The 17,231-nt window shown below is 49.5% G+C and overlaps 1 protein-coding gene across 1 annotated transcript in view; it reads right to left on the bottom strand.

The window, feature by feature from the left end:
• Nucleotides 1-17,125, bottom strand: part of LOC120041190 (axin-2-like) — a 28,250-nt gene extending 11,125 nt beyond the window's left edge. The window contains exons 1-9 of the mRNA XM_038986128.1: nucleotides 16,917-17,125; nucleotides 14,503-15,446; nucleotides 11,387-11,518; nucleotides 7,414-7,516; nucleotides 5,371-5,511; nucleotides 4,459-5,189; nucleotides 3,961-4,185; nucleotides 3,550-3,711; nucleotides 2,137-2,322 (exon numbers count right to left, since the gene is read on the bottom strand). Coding sequence (XP_038842056.1) covers nucleotides 2,137-2,322; nucleotides 3,550-3,711; nucleotides 3,961-4,185; nucleotides 4,459-5,189; nucleotides 5,371-5,511; nucleotides 7,414-7,516; nucleotides 11,387-11,518; nucleotides 14,503-15,332 — 2,510 coding nt within the window. The 5' untranslated portion in view covers nucleotides 15,333-15,446; nucleotides 16,917-17,125. The remainder of the gene's footprint in view (nucleotides 1-2,136; nucleotides 2,323-3,549; nucleotides 3,712-3,960; nucleotides 4,186-4,458; nucleotides 5,190-5,370; nucleotides 5,512-7,413; nucleotides 7,517-11,386; nucleotides 11,519-14,502; nucleotides 15,447-16,916) is intronic.
• Nucleotides 17,126-17,231: the final 106 nt, after the last annotated feature.

Below are 17,231 nucleotides of genomic sequence, written 5' to 3'. Positions count from 1 at the left end.
CCTTACACCTATGTTCACATGACCTGACTAGGAACAACTCTGGACCAGAGCTACAGCCCTAGAGTGTTCCCTTGCTCCATGGCCTAAAAGAGAAACTGAATACGTGTGATGCATTCCCATCATATCCCTACAAACCATCAGTCTGTACTAGTTATGAACCAATGCTTGACTCTTGATACCATTCTTGTAATCCAGATCACATTGGAACAGAGTTCTAATCTAAACTATGTTGGATACACCTCTAATAGTGAACCGGACCTGTAGTATCCCAAACAAGCATGTCCGACGTTTAACAACATGCCACTCAAACAAACCAAGCCTGTAATATCACTAATACATTTCCCAGAAAATGATGCCGACGTGTAAACACAAACACGCTACAGTGTGTGTTAATCTGTGTGTTACTTCAACGTGTGTGTCTTTAAAGCAGGCTGCCTGATAGCATCGGTGAGGAATTTGCACGGCTGGCCGTTTGTGTGAGTCTTTGTTGGTTGAAATGAAAGGGGCCGGGTTCAAAGGCGTGCGTATTAAGTGTGCCTCGACATGGAAATCAATACCAGATGGGACCCAAAACACTCCTCACTTCAAATTCTCTCCCTCCTTCTTTCCTGCAACCCCCCCCGTCTCTCATTCTCTCCTCTTCCTTCGTTTTAACCACAAACACAGGCATATCTACACACACAGAGTATGAAGTCAATACTCCAACTCATGTGAGCATTCAGCCCAACAGAATAGAGTCAAGAGAGTTTCTAAAGACCCTACCTGGGGCAGCAGGTAGCCTAGTGGTTAGAGGCAGGTAGCCTAGTGGTTAGAGGCTGGTAGCCTAGTGGTTAGAGGCTGGTAGAGGCTGGTAGCCTAGTGGTTAGAGGCAGGTAGCCTAGTGGTTAGAGGCTGGTAGCCTAGTGGTTAGAGGCAGGTAGAGGCTGGTAGCCTAGTGGTTAGAGGCAGGTAGAGGCGGGTAGCCTAGTGGTTAGAGGCAGGTAGAGGCGGGTAGCCTAGTGGTTAGAGGCAGGTAGCCTAGTGGTTAGAGGCTGGTAGCCTAGTGGTTAGAGGCAGGTAGCCTAGTGGTTAGAGGCAGGTAGCCTAGTGGTTAGAGGCGGGTAGTCTAGTGGTTAGAGGCGGGTAGCCTAGTGGTTAGAGGCGGGTAGCCTAGTGGTTAGAGGCGGGTAGCCTAGTGGTTAGAGGCGGGTAGCCTAGTGGTTAGAGGCGGGTAGCCTAGTGGTTAGAGGCGGGTAGCCTAGTGGTTAGAGGCAGGTAGCCTAGTGGTTAGAGCGTTGGGCCAGAAACTGAAAGCTTGCTGGATTGAATTCCCGAGCTGACAAGGTAAATATCTGTCGTTCTGCCCCTGAACAAGGCAGTTAACCCACTGTTCCTAGGCCGTCATTGTAAATAAGAATTTGTTCTTAACCGAGTTGCCTGGTTAAATAAAAGTTAGATACCAGCTGGGGAGATCTGGGAAACTAATGGAGCTATGAAGACACGTTGTGGGGGGCTGTTTTTCGTGTGTGTGTGTCCCCTTCTTACCAAGCTGATCCTAACAGTGACCTAGTGTGTGTGTGTGTCCCCTTCTTACCAAGCTGATCCTAACAGTGACCTAGTGTGTGTGTGTGTCCCCTTCTTACCAAGCTGATCCTAACAGTGACCTAGTGTGTGTGTGTGTCCCCTTCTTACCAAGCTGATCCTAACAGTGACCTAGTGTGTGTGTGTGTGTGTCCCCTTCTTACCAAGCTGATCCTAACAGTGACCTAGTGTGTGTGTGTGTCCCCTTCTTACCAAGCTGATCCTAACAGTGACCTAGTGTGTGTGTGTGTCCCCTTCTTACCAAGCTGATCCTAACAGTGACCTAGTGTGTGTGTGTGTGTGTCCCCTTCTTACCAAGCTGATCCTAACAGTGACCTAGTGTGTGTGTGTGTGTCCCCTTCTTACCAAGCTGATCCTAACAGTGACCTAGTGTGTGTGTGTGTCCCCTTCTTACCAAGCTGATCCTAACAGTGACCTAGTGTGTGTGTGTGTCCCCTTCTTACCAAGCTGATCCTAACAGTGACCTAGTGTGTGAGATTGTCAGACTGTGTATGCATGAATGTGTGTGTGTGTGTCCGTGCATTGAATGTGTGCCGTAGTATCCCTTCTCCATACCTGTAGTGTCCCTTCTTGCGGAGCTGTTCTTTAAAGTGTCCCAGTGTGAGGCTGTGTGTCTTCATCCGCCTACGGTAGGGAATCTCCTCACCACAGAAGAAGTAGGTTACCTCTGTCTCACTAGCCATGGCTGGAGCAACATGGCCGCCTGTTGTCACCTGGAGCACCCTGTTGGGGACTCTCAGTCTGAGGGGGAGAGAGGAGAGGTGTGAACACACACTTACTTTCCCCTATAGAAAACTAGTATTAACAAGCATGCTTGGTGGGTAGTAGCTGTTGCTACACGGAAAGAGAGGAAGAGGACCAGGGCAGGAGTAAAGGCTGGTATATGATCTAGAATAATTCATTCTAGAAAAGACTGATGGTTGACTAGAGAGTAGATAACATCTGTCTAGAAAGAGGAGAGAGGGGGGGGTGTGTTCTCTGCTCCCCTTCAGCCATGCACAAGGCTCTGTAGTGTTACTTCAGAAGGAGGGAGGCTAACTAGGGCCTGTTCTGTTCTAGAACTGCTCTCTGAAGGTCAGCCAATTCAGCACCATGAAAGACGGCTCTGCAGTCAGGGGGCAGGACTACAACACACGCAGCACACTGCACACACACACCTAGGACTACAACACACGCAGCACACTGCACACACACACCAAGGACTACAACACACGCAGCACACTGCACACCAAGGACTACAACACACGCAGCACACTGCACACACACACCAAGGACTACAACACACGCAGCACACACACACACCAAGGACTACAACACACGCAGCACACACACACACCAAGGACTACAACACACGCAGCACACACACACACCAAGGACTACAACACACGCAGCACACTGCACACACACACCAAGGACTACAACACACGCAGCACACTGCACACACACACCAAGGACTACAACACACGCAGCACACTGCACACACACACCAAGGACTACAACACACGCAGCACACTGCACACACACACCAAGGACTACAACACACGCAGCACACTGCACACACACACCAAGGACTACAACACACGCAGCACACTGCACACACACACCAAGGACTACAACACACGCAGCACACTGCACACACACACCAAGGACTACAACACACGCAGCACACTGCACACACACACCAAGGACTACAACACACGCAGCACACTGCACACGCACACCAAAGAGAGATCAGGGAGGCGGGAAAGAAAAAAACTGACAAGGTTGGCGCCTTGCAATTGGAACTTCACATGTGTGTGAGAGAATGCATATCTTCCTCCCTCCACATATGTAATATCATGTTAGTGAACAGAGCAGAGGAGGAGGAGCTGAGGAGCGAGATGAGAGCGATGAGAGGATGAGGATGAGGAAGAGGAGGAGCAGAGATGATAAGGAGGAGGAAGATGAGCAGAGAGATGAGAGGCGTACTCTTCTGTTTGGAGAGAGGCAGCAGGGCCGGAGCCGGGACCAGGGGTGAGTGCAGGGCTGAACGGCACTGGACAGGGACCAGGGGGGGATGAGGCTGGACAGGGCCCACTCTGGACAGGCATAGGGTGGCACTTCTCTCTCTGGAGGCTGGATGTAGAGTGTCTGGTGGGGAGAACAGAAAACAATAGACAAACGTTATTACAGTACAATGTGGTAGTCCAGTCTCCGGCATCACACATATACTATCTAACCACAGACACGTTTCAACACAGTAGGAATCACAATGGTATAGTAAAACAACTGATCAATGCATGGGAGTGTCAATATGTACTCCACTGTCTACAGGGAAAACTAGAGCCAACGTTTTAGTGAGAGTATCAACATCTGTCTGGGTCGGGGTGCAGCGCCTACCTCTGTTTGGGGGGTTTGGAGACGGAGGCCTCCTCTAGTCTGCGACAGGCCTCCTCCAGCTGGGACAGGGTGTTGGGCGGGGGCAGGGGGGGCATGGCCGGGTCCTGGATGAAGGGATGGGCGGGCTGGTGGGCACGGAGATGGGCGCTGGCACCTCCGCCACCCCACGTGTGTGTCTGGTTGGACGCCGCTCCGCCGCCATACGCCTTCTTAGTGCTCTGGGTACTGTTGGGCAAAGATAAAAACAGCCAATCAGCATGGAGAATGGAAGGAAGCGAGAGGAGCCAATTGTGGGGAATGTTGGGAAATGTACTTTGCATGCATGTAAAATGACTATGGGATGCGATTGTGAAACAAAGTGATGAAAATTGTGTTTAAATGTACTGAGAGGACTACAATAAATAAGTTGCAATGAAAGGAAAAAAAGTGAAGGGAAATGTAGTTCTGAGGCATTGGGAGAGGACTACAACAGGAAGTGGAGAGGCTAGACTGACCTACCTGTGGGGTTTGTGGTGCTTTCCCTGCCGGTCACTCTCCAGGATCCACTGCCACACGTTCTGGGAGCGGTCTGTGCTGTCGCTGGGTAGCTGGAGGGGCACGACCTCACGCCCCTCTGCTGCCCCCTCCTCAGCCCCCGACCGACACCCCCCTTGGGAAAGGGAACTGGAGCGCCCCATGTTGGACTCTGCGGGACTGCTGCCACAGGACACCATCTCCCTGCCCAGGCTGCGACTGCGTGGGTAAGGGGGAACCCCCTCTGCCCCTCCAGACCGCACCGGGCACAGACACAACACCCTCTGGGCTGCCTCTCTCTCCAGCTGCTCCTTGCTCTTGGAACCGGCGTGGTGGTGGATGTAGTGGTGGTGGATGTGCTTGGTGCTGCTGCTGGGCCTGCCCAGGGAGAGGGCCCTTCCTGGGGTGAAACCTACTGAGAAGCCCCCTAAGCTGGAGGTGCCACTGGGGCTGGAGGCCCCGGGTGAGACCAGGGGCTTGAGACCGGGGGCTCCCCGGGAAAGAGTCCTGTGCTCTGGAGAGTGGGAGCGGGGCGAATGGCGGGCCACGGTGGAGGGGGACTGGCAGCCAGGGGTTTTTAGGACACGGGACAGGTGGTCGTCCAGGATGGCCTGGGGGTCCTCGTCGTTGGGGCCGGTGGGCTGGAGGGACACGGGGTGGGGGGAGAGCAGGGGGGCACTACTGCCGGGCACCTCAGCCTCGTCCCTCTCCTCCTCCTACACACAGCCAGAACAGAACGGTTAAGTTAGGAGAGATCTCAATGACAAACATACACACATGGACAGGGAAGAAGAACAGTATTGAATGACACAATCAAGGAAACAATTAGACCATTGCCATAGACCTCTGAGATAAGGATTCCCACATCTATAAATCCAACTAGTATTTCCTCCACACCTCTTGCATCTGCTGCAGCCTCTCCTCCAGGGAACTCATGGTTTCCTGCTCTCTTTTCAGCCGCTCCAGACGAGAGATGAGCTGAGACGCAAACGCTGCCGGCTCTACCGGAGTCATCTCCTTAGGACATCTCTGTGTCCGCTATGGAGGGAGAGAGGGATGGAGAGAGAGAGGGATGGAGAGAGAGAGGGATGGAGAGAGAGAGGGATGGAGAGAGAGAGGGATGGAGAGAGAGAGGGATGGAGAGAGAGAGGGATGGAGAGAGAGAGGGATGGAGAGAGAGAGGGAGGGAGGGATGGAGAGGGATGGAGAGAGAGAGAGGGATGGATGGAGAGGGATGGAGAGAGAGTTAAGAGCTGTAACAGTTAAAGGAGGGGTCAGTGTCCACATCTGTCTTCCACCTGAGCCCTCTCCTCCTCTCATCCCCCCCATCCCTGCTAGCCATCTCATCCTTGCCCCAGTGCCCCCTCCACCCCTGGCAGTGCCGCCCCTGGGCTTGGGTCTGTGATGGCAGTTGGTTACACTCCTTGGAGCCTGGGCTCTCTGCGAGTTCCCTCTGTAGTGCAACCAAGCCATCAGCGCTTCCCTCTGAAGTCTGTACACTTCAAAGGGCCCTCGTCAAATATCAAACATTCACTAGGGGAGGGAGGGAGAAGGGAGGGCAGTGGCTTTACATCTAGGAATAAAAGTCACATATCGACAGGGGGGGGGGGAGAAGGAAAGGGAGGATTAAAAGGAGAAGATAGGGAGATGTGTGCAGGCAGCAGGGGAGGGAGGGAGAGATGGATGGGAGGGAGAGATGGAGGGAGATCAGAGAGGAGCAGGGGTAATTTATTTCGCTGTTGCACGCTGGGCACCTCTGAGGTACAGTAGAGTCATTATCCCCTTATGTGTGTGTGTTATTTTATCATTGTCATTTTTGCACTGGGGCTTTCTTGATTCCTCTTCCTCTCTTTTTGTTCCTTCCATCTCTTTGTAGTGGAGATGAAGGAAGAGAAGACAGACAGACAGAGACAAACAGACTGACTGACAGAGGCGGTCTGCCCGGCCCACGTGTCCTGAGGCTCTTGCTGCATCATGGCAATGGCAGCTATCCCCCAATCAGAGGAGAAACAAACACGAGAAAGGGAGTGTGAAAGAGCACAAAGATGGAGAGAGAATCTTGGACTCTTAAGAAAGCATATATTTGTGAGGAGAAGAGAAGGGGGTCAAAAAGTTTGATTCAACTAGCTACCGATGTTGCTAGTTTGGCCTTCCCAAAACTAATTTTCCCATGTCTCCCCTCTCCAATTCTCTTCTTTCCTTTCCAAAGCCCGTCAGTTACCAACTCCCCCCTGACACACTCCAACTCTTCCCTCAGATCCCTCGTTTTAGGGGTGCAGCCTGAAGAGGGAGAGGGGCGGGGTTGAGGAGGGGGAAAAAAGGGGGACAAGCGCTGTTGGAAGTTGTCCCTTTCCTCTGCGCTTGCTCCATTCATCCTCTGATCAAAGCACTGTGTGTGTGTGTGTGTGTGTGTGTGTGTGTGTGTGTGTGTGTGTGTGTGTGTGTGTGTGTGTGTGTGTGTGTGTGTGTGTGTGTGTGTGGAGGAGCCGGCAGTTGATTCTAGAGCCTCCAGATAAAGCTGAGAGAGAGGGAGCTCTCCCCCATCTCTCCATTCTGTGTATATTTTCATCATCAGTGTGTGAAGAGAAGACACTGGTCTTTAGAATGCACCGGATAAACAGCTTAGAAACAGACTCCTGCAGACTTCAAGGAACCCAACGGGGGTGTGGGTTACAAAGGTAGCGAGGGGTGGTGTGTGGGGGGGACTGACATCTGCTTTGCTCTCAGATCTTTGTTGTTGTTGTAGTTGTTGAATAGAGATGGTGGTACTATACACAGAACAGCAGACCTGAATACAGACCATGGAAATGGATGTTGCACTACTGAAAAGCACTAATAAGTGGGGCAATAGGACATTTGTGTGTGTGTGTGTGTGTGTGTGTGTGTGTGTGTGTGTGTGTGTGTGTGTGTGTGTGTGTGTGTGTGTGTGTGTACACTTACAGGGAAGGCAGGTAGGGAGACTTGGCTGTTCATCCTCATGTTGCGCTGCATCTCTCTCTGCATGTGCTTCTTGGAGCCCAGCTTGTAGGGAGGGATGCCATCTCTGTCAGGGAAACGCACAGGATACACAGGTCAAACAGCCAATCAGACAGAGCAATACACACAACCAACCAGGAAGCAGCTCATTGGTCACCTAATAGCTATTTCAATCACCCCCTATTTAACTCAGATAAAAAATACAATATATTTCAGGTCAATTCTGAATCTGAGGTGTAGTGAGCAAGAGGTGAATATTGGATAGGGTTTCTGCTAGGTCTCAGGTCAGTGTGTCTGACAGAGTATGGGATTTCATCTGCCCTAAAACTGACACTCATCTCCAGCCATGGCTCCCGGAGCAGTGGGCACTTCACCACACACCCCTGCACTTCCTTTTAACTGAGCCCAGAAAGGATCACTCAGCCCTCTCAGAGAGCTGTGCCAGGCTTTAGCTGTTAGCATTCATCACCAGCAGTATACACAAAGTTAGCATTAGCATCCTGCCATTGACTTGCCCTGGAATCCCACTGAAAAGACTAGTCTAGAAGCAAACTATACTGTTTGGAAGGTTAACACACAAACCCACTGATCAAAGTGTCAGTCCTACAGAGAGAATGATCATAACATGTAGGCTAATAAAACATCACAGCCAAATCTCTCCTCTCAGATCACCCTCCATTACATTCTGCAATCATAGTATAGGACCCATCACGCCTGGACAATCCAATCCACACAGAGCTCTTTTAACCATGCCTATGGCTGACCTAGTCAAAATACAACTCTGTCTGATCTAATATTGCCTTAAGGCACTTCGTTCACACCAACCAAGAGCAAAACCCAGTGTCTCTCTACCGGGCCAGGCGAGCCCTGCCCTATAAAACACCCGTGTCTCAGTGACCTAGCCTAGCCAGTAGTGCACCCGAACGCCGCTTGTCTTACTGTTGCTTTGAAAGCTTTGAAATCCCACAGTCATGCGCATTGCCCCCCTCCCCTCGTCGAACCGCTCCAGTCTTCATTTGGCAAGCCTGCCTCTGATCTCCCCACATCAAAAGGCTGGTTTGTGAGATAAGGTAATGTTTGAAGTCTGCGCAGCTGCATTCCCCAGCGTCCAAGCAAATCCATAAATAAGATATAACCCCCCTCTTTTTATTTTCTTTATCTAGAAATGAGATGTACATGTTTTGGTGCGCCGCCCAGCCTTTTCTACCGTCATAAAGACAGAGATATTCTAATCTTAAATGAGAGTCAAAAACAACAACCAGGAAGCTTGTGTGGCTTTGGAGGCTTTCGTCTCCGTCGCTGTTACTAGGCCTGTACTATCAAAGAGTCAGAGTACGGCGCAGGATACAAGGCCTGTACTATCAAAGAGTCAGAGTACGGCGCAGGATACAAGGCCTGTACTATCAAAGAGTCAGAGTACGGCACAGGATACAAGGCCTGTACTATCAAAGAGTCAGAGTACGACGCAGGATACAAGGCCTGTACTATCAAAGAGTCAGAGTACGGCACAGGATACTAGGCCTGTACTATCAAAGAGTCAGAGTACGGCACAGGATACAAGGCCTGTACTATCAAAGAGTCAGAGTACGGCACAGGATACTAGGCCTGTACTATCAAAGAGTCAGAGTACGGCACAGGATACAAGGCCTGTACTATCAAAGAGTCAGAGTACGGCACAGGATACAAGGCCTGTACTATCAAAGAGTCAGAGTACGGCGCAGGATACTAGGCCTGTACTATCAAAGAGTCAGAGTACGGCGCAGGATACAAGGCCTGTACTATCAAAGAGTCAGAGTACGGCACAGGATACAAGGCCTGTACTATCAAAGAGTCAGAGTACGGCACAGGATACAAGGCCTGTACTATCAAAGAGTCAGAGTACGGCACAGGATACAAGGCCTGTACTATCAAAGAGTCAGAGTACGGCACAGGATACAAGGCCTGTACTATCAAAGAGTCAGAGTACGGCACAGGATACAAGGCCTGTACTATCAAAGAGTCAGAGTACGGCGCAGGATACAAGGCCTGTACTATCAAAGAGTCAGAGTACGGCGCAGGATACAAGGCCTGTACTATCAAAGAGTCAGAGTACGGCGCAGGATACAAGGCCTGTACTATCAAAGAGTCAGAGTACGGCGCAGGATACTAGGCCTGTACTATCAAAGAGTCAGAGTACGGCGCAGGATACAAGGCCTGTACTATCAAAGAGTCAGAGTACGGCGCAGGATACAAGGCCTGTACTATCAAAGAGTCAGAGTACGGCGCAGGATACAAGGCCTGTACTATCAAAGAGTCAGAGTACGGCGCAGGATACAAGGCCTGTACTATCAAAGAGTCAGAGTACGGCGCAGGATACAAGGCCTGTACTATCAAAGAGTCAGAGTACGGCGCAGGATACACGGCCTGTACTATCAAAGAGTCAGAGTACGGCGCAGGATACAAGGCCTGTACTATCAAAGAGTCAGAGTACGGCGCAGGATACACGGCCTGTACTATCAAAGAGTCAGAGTACGGCGCAGGATACAAGGCCTGTACTATCAAAGAGTCAGAGTACGGCGCAGGATACAAGGCCTGTACTATCAAAGAGTCAGAGTACGGCGCAGGATACAAGGCCTGTACTATCAAAGAGTCAGAGTACGGCGCAGGATACAAGGCCTGTACTATCAAAGAGTCAGAGTACGGCACAGGATACAAGGCCTGTACTATCTAGGGCTCTATACCAGTGCTTTGATTATGCCTGTCTAGATATACACTGGTCAGGCAGTCAGAAAGTTACAGACTCGTATCATAAACTCTTTATAGCTGCTATACTAAACCTTCTAAACCACTCCCTTGGCTGTAAAATAAAGTAATTTCTACTCCAGGCAGGATTCTTTAGCTAGGTCGTGATTTACAGGAACGACAGTTTGCGAGTTAGCAATTCCAGTGATACGTGTCATGTGATCAAAAAGCCCAAGATCATCCTGAACAGCTGACTTTAAGACTACATTACTGTCAAAAACAGGTGATGAATGAAGATATCCTATGAAGGCTGTTTACCATGGGGAAAAATGTTCCCCAGTTCCAGTCTACTTAAGGGGTGGCTCTACCACAGGCACCATTAGCAGCTGGGTCTGGTCTACTTAGTTCATTGACTTTATATGAACCAGAGAAAAAGGAACTCATGAAATGTATTGCTTTCTCTTGTGTCTCTGATTACGGCCATGTGTCATGAGAAACTACAGCCATGACTCTAAGACTTCATCTCTCCCACCATGGCAACACTTCTCCTCTAAATCAGACTCCAAACATACTGTACTAGGGAATGGGGCGGGAGCCTGCATTGTAAGGCTGGGGTCTAGCGCCTAAGGGGGGGGCTGAACAGAGGTGGAGCCTAATGGTTAGAGCCAAGGCTAGGGCCTGGGGATGAGGTCTACAGGCCATCCTGTCCCTGGTCTGGTTCTACTCTGGCCAGTAGGCCTCTGAGGTGTCAGGAGGAACAGCCAGGCTCCTATTCTCCCATCACCTAGTAGGGCTGTGTGTGTGTGTGTAGATTGGTGGTCTCAAGAGGGTTCCCTAATCCTGACACAGTGCGAGATTCCAGGTGAGCTGTACCAAGGCCTAGAACCGGAGAACCCCCTCAAAGAGGAGCTAGCATCAGATGACAGGCTCAGTTTGTGCGACAGAAACTCTTTCCATTCACTGAGTTTGTCTGAAGGTCCCCCTGGTCAGTTGTGCCTCTCGCCCCCACAGAGACCAGGACAAGTCAGGAAAACCACAAACACTGTTCAGGTTCGGCTAAAAGGCTCGGAATCAAAACTCTTTCCCAGAACGTTCCCAAACATCACTTCCCATGACACTCTTCCCACAATAGTAACCATCAGTATACTCCAAAGCAGAGAGGCTACAGTCATTTCCCTCAGAAAACACACAATTTAAACCATGAACCTCTACTTACACACTGCTGTCGGTCATGGACATGGAGTCGTCTGTCATGGCGTCGCTGGACACCTCGCTGTCGTTGGTGCTGGTGGCTGGGGCAAATGAGCCCACATGGTACGGGTTGACCGGGTCCCCTCGCCTGTGGGACCTACACACACAGGACAATGCAGTTTAAATACGTGTGTCAGGTAGCAATACATCAGATATACACTAGTACCTTTCATCTGTTTAGACCACAGCTAAGGCCATAGGGCGCTTTCTTCTCTTCTTGTGGAATAAGAGAAACTGGGTTGTAGATATTTGGGGACCTATGCTGCCAACTTGAAACTAGTCCGTGTGTGTGTGTGTGTGTGTGTGTGAGAATGTGTTGTCACAACACCAAATATTGTGATACTACCATACCAGATTATCATGCCCCTCCCCCTGGGGTGAGGGAGCAGGGGGAGCGTGGTACAGCTGTGTGTGTGTAAGTACATTTCCAGGGCGACCAGGACACTTCCCTCTCTGGACACCCTATAAGATGACTGTGTTTGAGGCTTTGGCTGCTGTAGCCCATTGCTAGTGGGAAAGGGGGATACCTAGTCAGGTTGTACAACTGAATGCCTTCAACTGAAATGTGTCTTCCCCATTTAACCCAACATCCACGTCTTCGGTGCCCGGGGAACAGTGGGTTAACTGCCTTGCTCAGGGGCAGAATGACAGATTTTTACCTTGTCAGCTCGGGGATTCAATCCAGCAAGCTTTCGGTTACTGGCCCAACGCTCTAACCACTAGGCTACCTATCATAGTCAAACTGGCCCTAAAACTGACCAATCCCTCTAGCTGTCTCTCACCGTATTGGCATGGGAAATCTATGTTTACATTGCCAAAGCAAGTGAAATAGATAAACAAAAGTGAAATAAACAATAATAAAACTCTTGCTTCACAGCCCATCACCTCCTGCTGTGATGCATTCCTCCCCAAGCAGAGGAAACTAAGAAAGGGGGGAATGAGAGAAGAGGAGAAAGAGGGAGAGAGAGAACCTGAGCTCACAGCCAGGTAAGAGAGGGGGAGAAAAAAGAGGAGGTGTGAGTGTGTAGGGAAAGGAAAGAACGGAGAGAAAAGGGGGAAGCAGGGCCTCTTCTTTATGAGCAGCCCACTGGCAGGAGAGCCAGAGAGTTGGAGGGGAAGAGAGAGAGGGGCCCAGCATGACTAAAGCCATAGGCCCCAGCTCCAACCTGACCTTCAGAGGGGCTTGCAAACACGCAGGTATTTAGCACAGCTGGCCTCACGTCTTTCCCTCCCTCTCTCACCCCCTCATTCATTCTTTTGCTTTCTTTCAGGAAGAGACCCCCCCCCCATCCACCTCCTCCCAGTCCCCACAACCCCTTTCTGTCCTTCCTTTCCGTTCGATATCCCTCTAAAGTACACCTAGTCCCCACATCCCAGCGTTTTCAAAGGGAAGAGATAAAAGTGGGGAAGAAAGAGGAGAGAAAAAAGGAGAAGGGGAAATCAGAGGAGAATCACAGTAAACAAGTGAGAGCGAGGGTGAAAAGAGAGCGAGGGTGAAAAGAGAGCGAGGGTGAAAAGAGAGCGAGGGTGAAAAGAGAGCGAGGGTGAAAAGAGAGAGAGGGAGAGATTGCGGGTTAAAAAAAAAAACATTGAAAGAGAGAATGAGTCCGCTGTTGCAGCTTGGTGGTTTTTGAGAATAATCTGATTCAGGGAGAAGAAATGAGTTCCACATGCCAGGGAAGGAAAGCAGCTAGAGAGGTAGTGGAGGGGTGTCCCTGACTCCCTAACAGTCTGATTCAAAACAACACCTAACCAGGTGATGGAATAATGGAGATCGGTCTGAACTGAAGCCTCACTGGGACATGAACCCATGTCCTTCTCAATCCTCCTATGGGGCAGGCTGGGTTGTCAACACATGTTCTTCCTGGTCCCTCCCCTATAGTGTGTTGATTCTATTGATACTTTCTAGCCCAAGCAGAGCCAAAATCCAGCCAAAACCACTAAGAAGTAGCCCAATTCCCCTCCCTGCAGGCCAAACACCAGTCTGGCACCAGAGCTCTAAAGCCTGATAGACTCCCTCTTTAGAAATGTTCAACTTAAGTGGTTCGTCTGACAAGTCAATGGCCATTGATCCATGACAACCATCTGGCCGTGGGTTGGGCCTCATCAGCTGATTCAGGTCCTACTGCGACCCTCATCCATATACAGAAAGGCAAATCAATGGCTTGTTTGATTAGCAAGTTGTTATTTCACCCCCATTATGACAAGGTAAATACAATCTGTTTATATAGGAGCAGTAAGGGGAGGATACAACTGAAGCATGTATGATATGAATAAATATTCACCTGTAGCTACGTGGTCTACATTCTGCAAAACACCACTCCCCTTTCACCCACTGAACATCTGACATGTTTAGATATTAGATACACATATGACCATGAAGTCCAGATAAGTGAAACCGAACCACTGCTCTGAAGTGGCTCTGAACATTTCAAATGACTAGCTTACTATTTGTCATGTTTGAGATACAAGGAGATGTATCCCTATCTGTAGAAATGGCCAAAGCAGTGTGTGGCTGAGGCACAGCATAGCAGAGTAGTGGCATCATGTATTATTGGCTGACAGGCTGGGGCCAAGGCCAGGCGTGCTCTGTTAACTTCCCGTGGAAGACGATCCATCTATCTGCTGAACTATTTCAAAGCTCCGGAAACTGAGGCAAGCCAGCAGAGGGCTGCACTCAGTCTAGAGAACACCATATATACTACACACACAGAGACAGAGAGACAGAGAGCTAGGGGGAGGGAGAGAGAGAGAGAGAGCTAGGGGGAGGGAGAGAGAGAGAGAGAGCTAGGGGGAGGGAGAGAGAGAGCTAGGGGGAGGGAGAGAGAGAGAGAGAGAGAGAAGGGAAAGACAGACCAAGAGGGGGAGTGTGTGTCCCAAACAAAGCTAACAATCAAGGTGAGATGAAAACGCATCTGGAAACGGTCTATTTAGAGACAGTATATGCTCTTTTGATGTTATATCCTAGTTATTATCCATGACTTACAAAGAGCCATTCACACTAGGCTAGTCACTGCATTCCCCAACATTTCCCTATTAGTTGGCTATAGTATGTGAAATAGGAAGGGACCAGTGTCTTACCTGTACCCCTTCTCCATCACCTCCACCGTCCTCATAGACACTGTTGCCCTCAGCGCCTGGGAAGAAAGTCCAACCACAGAAGCCAGCGCTTTGGCTTTGAAATCATTACAACTCCACTCCTCTTCCTCATTCAGGGTGGGCAGGTACCCACACACCAGCTTCAGGCTACCTAGCCCGTCAGGGTTCACATGAGCAGGGTTCTCGCCCCCGCTCCTCACATACTCGAGGTAAATGTCCGAGGTCAAGAACATCTGGTAGGGGCTCTCCTCCATGCTGGTCTGGATCTCGGTCTGTGCCTGGTCGAACATAGCCGAATCAATCTGTTGCTTCTTGATATTATCCCGAATGAAGGTTTTGGTCGCAGGCTTGAGCTGCTTGGCAACTATGCTGCTGGTGTCAATATAGCGCTTGTAAATAGCTTTGGCGACTCGCAGCGTTTTGGTATCCTTGAGGTCCATCTGCCTGAAACCATTACAGGCGAACCAAAAGTCTAAAGTGTCGACGCATTTCTCGCGCTCCAGGAATGTCCTAAAAAGAAGAGCACCGTCTTGGTCCCCAAGTAGAGAATGCAACGACTTGGTCCACCGGGCTAGCGGCGAATCCGGTGACGCGCTCCCCTCGGGTTCCCCAAGTCCATCCTCGTTCCTCTTCGCAGTGTAACAGGGAGGCGCGAGCAAAAGCGCTTTGACTGCGGTACCCTGGGGTCTCATCATGGCGAGTTTGCCGGGGTAGCACGGCAGCACCTCGCCCTCCTCCCCCGGGACCGGGGGACGGGGAGCATCTTCTCGGAAGCTATTGGCGATATGGTCCGATATAAGCGCTCTGCTCATGGCTCCGAAGGCAGCAGCAACAGACAACCTGTGCGTTGTTCGCCTCCTCTGAGCGCTACAACAATTTCTTCACTCTCTATAGTCAGCCGGGGAGCTTCTCTGCCAGTCTTCTCTCTGAAACAGAAGTATTGATCTAATCAAACTCAGATCCACCGCAAACTTCAAAGGCATACATGCAGTAGAAGTATTTTCAGAACCTTTACATACTTTCAGAGAGAGAGAGAGAGAGAGAGAGAGAGAGAGAGAGGAATGGTGCGCCAGATTTACATCAATACTCATTCGATTTTATTTGGCGTGCTGACCGACATATCTTCCTTAGCCAATGTTGGTGTTGAAAGTGATCATTAACATAACACGGTTTAGCATAAACTCCTAAAACAGCCGACAGAGTGAGTGATGCTTCTTGACGAGCTTGAGTTCCCATCATCTCGCTCCACTTCATTAACTGCATAGGAAAATTATAAATGCAAGACCACAGAAACATCTTCTGTGCGGAAATACCAAGTAGCCTAGATAGAATACAATAAAAGTGCAAAAGAGCGACATTTGTACACAATAGCATACCGAAGATCGATATTAGTGAGCCTGTGTTCTCGTGAACACCTCAACAATTATCTGGCCATCAAGCCCAATCTGACCCTGAACACGCCGCAACACATGTCCAGTACTCCACCGACCAACAGACACCCTCAACGAGGCGTACACGCCACTTTCCGCTCACTATTTTCTTATCATGAGCGTCACAAAACAGCGAAACGGTCCAAATTGAATAGACTACACAACCCTAAACATATTCAAGAGACAGACTAACGTTACTAAACTAGGCTACAGGACATGCTTTGAAAACGTGATGTAAAGCGTTGATATAGAACTGAACTTGCCTTTTGAAGTAGGCTAACCAAGCTACAAAATGATAGTTCTCTGATTTCTGTTCAACCAACATCATGAACCACAAATTGATAAAAACATTTTTAAAAGGCCTCCGAGAAACAAGCTATGTTCCACGAGAAACAGGCTATAGACATGGAAGCAGAGCCGACTACCGATGGCTGCTAAACGCTACATTGTAGCCTCTGATCAGAAGCTGCAACAATATCACCTTTCGAATTTGTAACAATTGCTTTGCGGCGAAAGCGAATAAATCGCCTGAATCCAGCCACCGAAATAAAACAGCCGAATCGAGATCCTCATTAGCCTACATCGCCGTTTATATTCTGCACCAGAAATAATATAAATGTGCAAATACCTAATTCTATAACGCTCTTGTATCTTTAGTGGGTAAAATAGGCTACATTGCTTCATCCAACCACACAGAAAAGTATTCAGATCTCATGGGGGGAGGAATTCCAAATACTTATATCGTGATGAATAGTCCTCTAAAAAGCGTATCAAAGTTTAGATAAAGTGCCCAAATACTTATCACAACGAAAAATAATCGCACAACACACCAAATGATAGTTGTTTGAGCTCTGTATCCAGCAAACTAAGTTAATTGCATACAGCCACATTACTTCAAAGACAGTCAACAGAACATCAAAGGAACTCCAATGGGGCCAGCGCGAGGAACACACTCTTGTAACTTACCATCGATCCACGAGTTCGGTCTTCCAAAAGTATCCGTTTTTTTTATCCACAGAAAAATAATCCACAATAGTCGATTCCACGACAGACCCCTTTACAGTCCGATTTGTTTCGTGTTAGTTGCAGAAAGAAAAATGTAGTTTTCCAGGGGGAAAAAAATACTGCTTAGTTTCCCCCTTTTCTTTGCAAATGTTTCAGGCTGCCATGCCATACCGTAGGTCTCTCCTGTAGGCTATTCCAATACGTTCTGGGCTCAGGGTAAAACAGCGCACTTCAAAGTAAGGAACCGACAGCCTAGTCCCGGAAGCTACATAGAAA

The sequence above is a fragment of the Salvelinus namaycush genome, chromosome 3, assembly GCF_016432855.1.
Source record: "Salvelinus namaycush isolate Seneca chromosome 3, SaNama_1.0, whole genome shotgun sequence".
In the NCBI taxonomy this organism is placed as follows: Eukaryota; Metazoa; Chordata; class Actinopteri; order Salmoniformes; family Salmonidae; genus Salvelinus; species Salvelinus namaycush.
The sequence above is the reverse complement of the archived record's forward strand: the minus strand, read 5'-3'. Positions and strand labels throughout refer to the sequence as shown.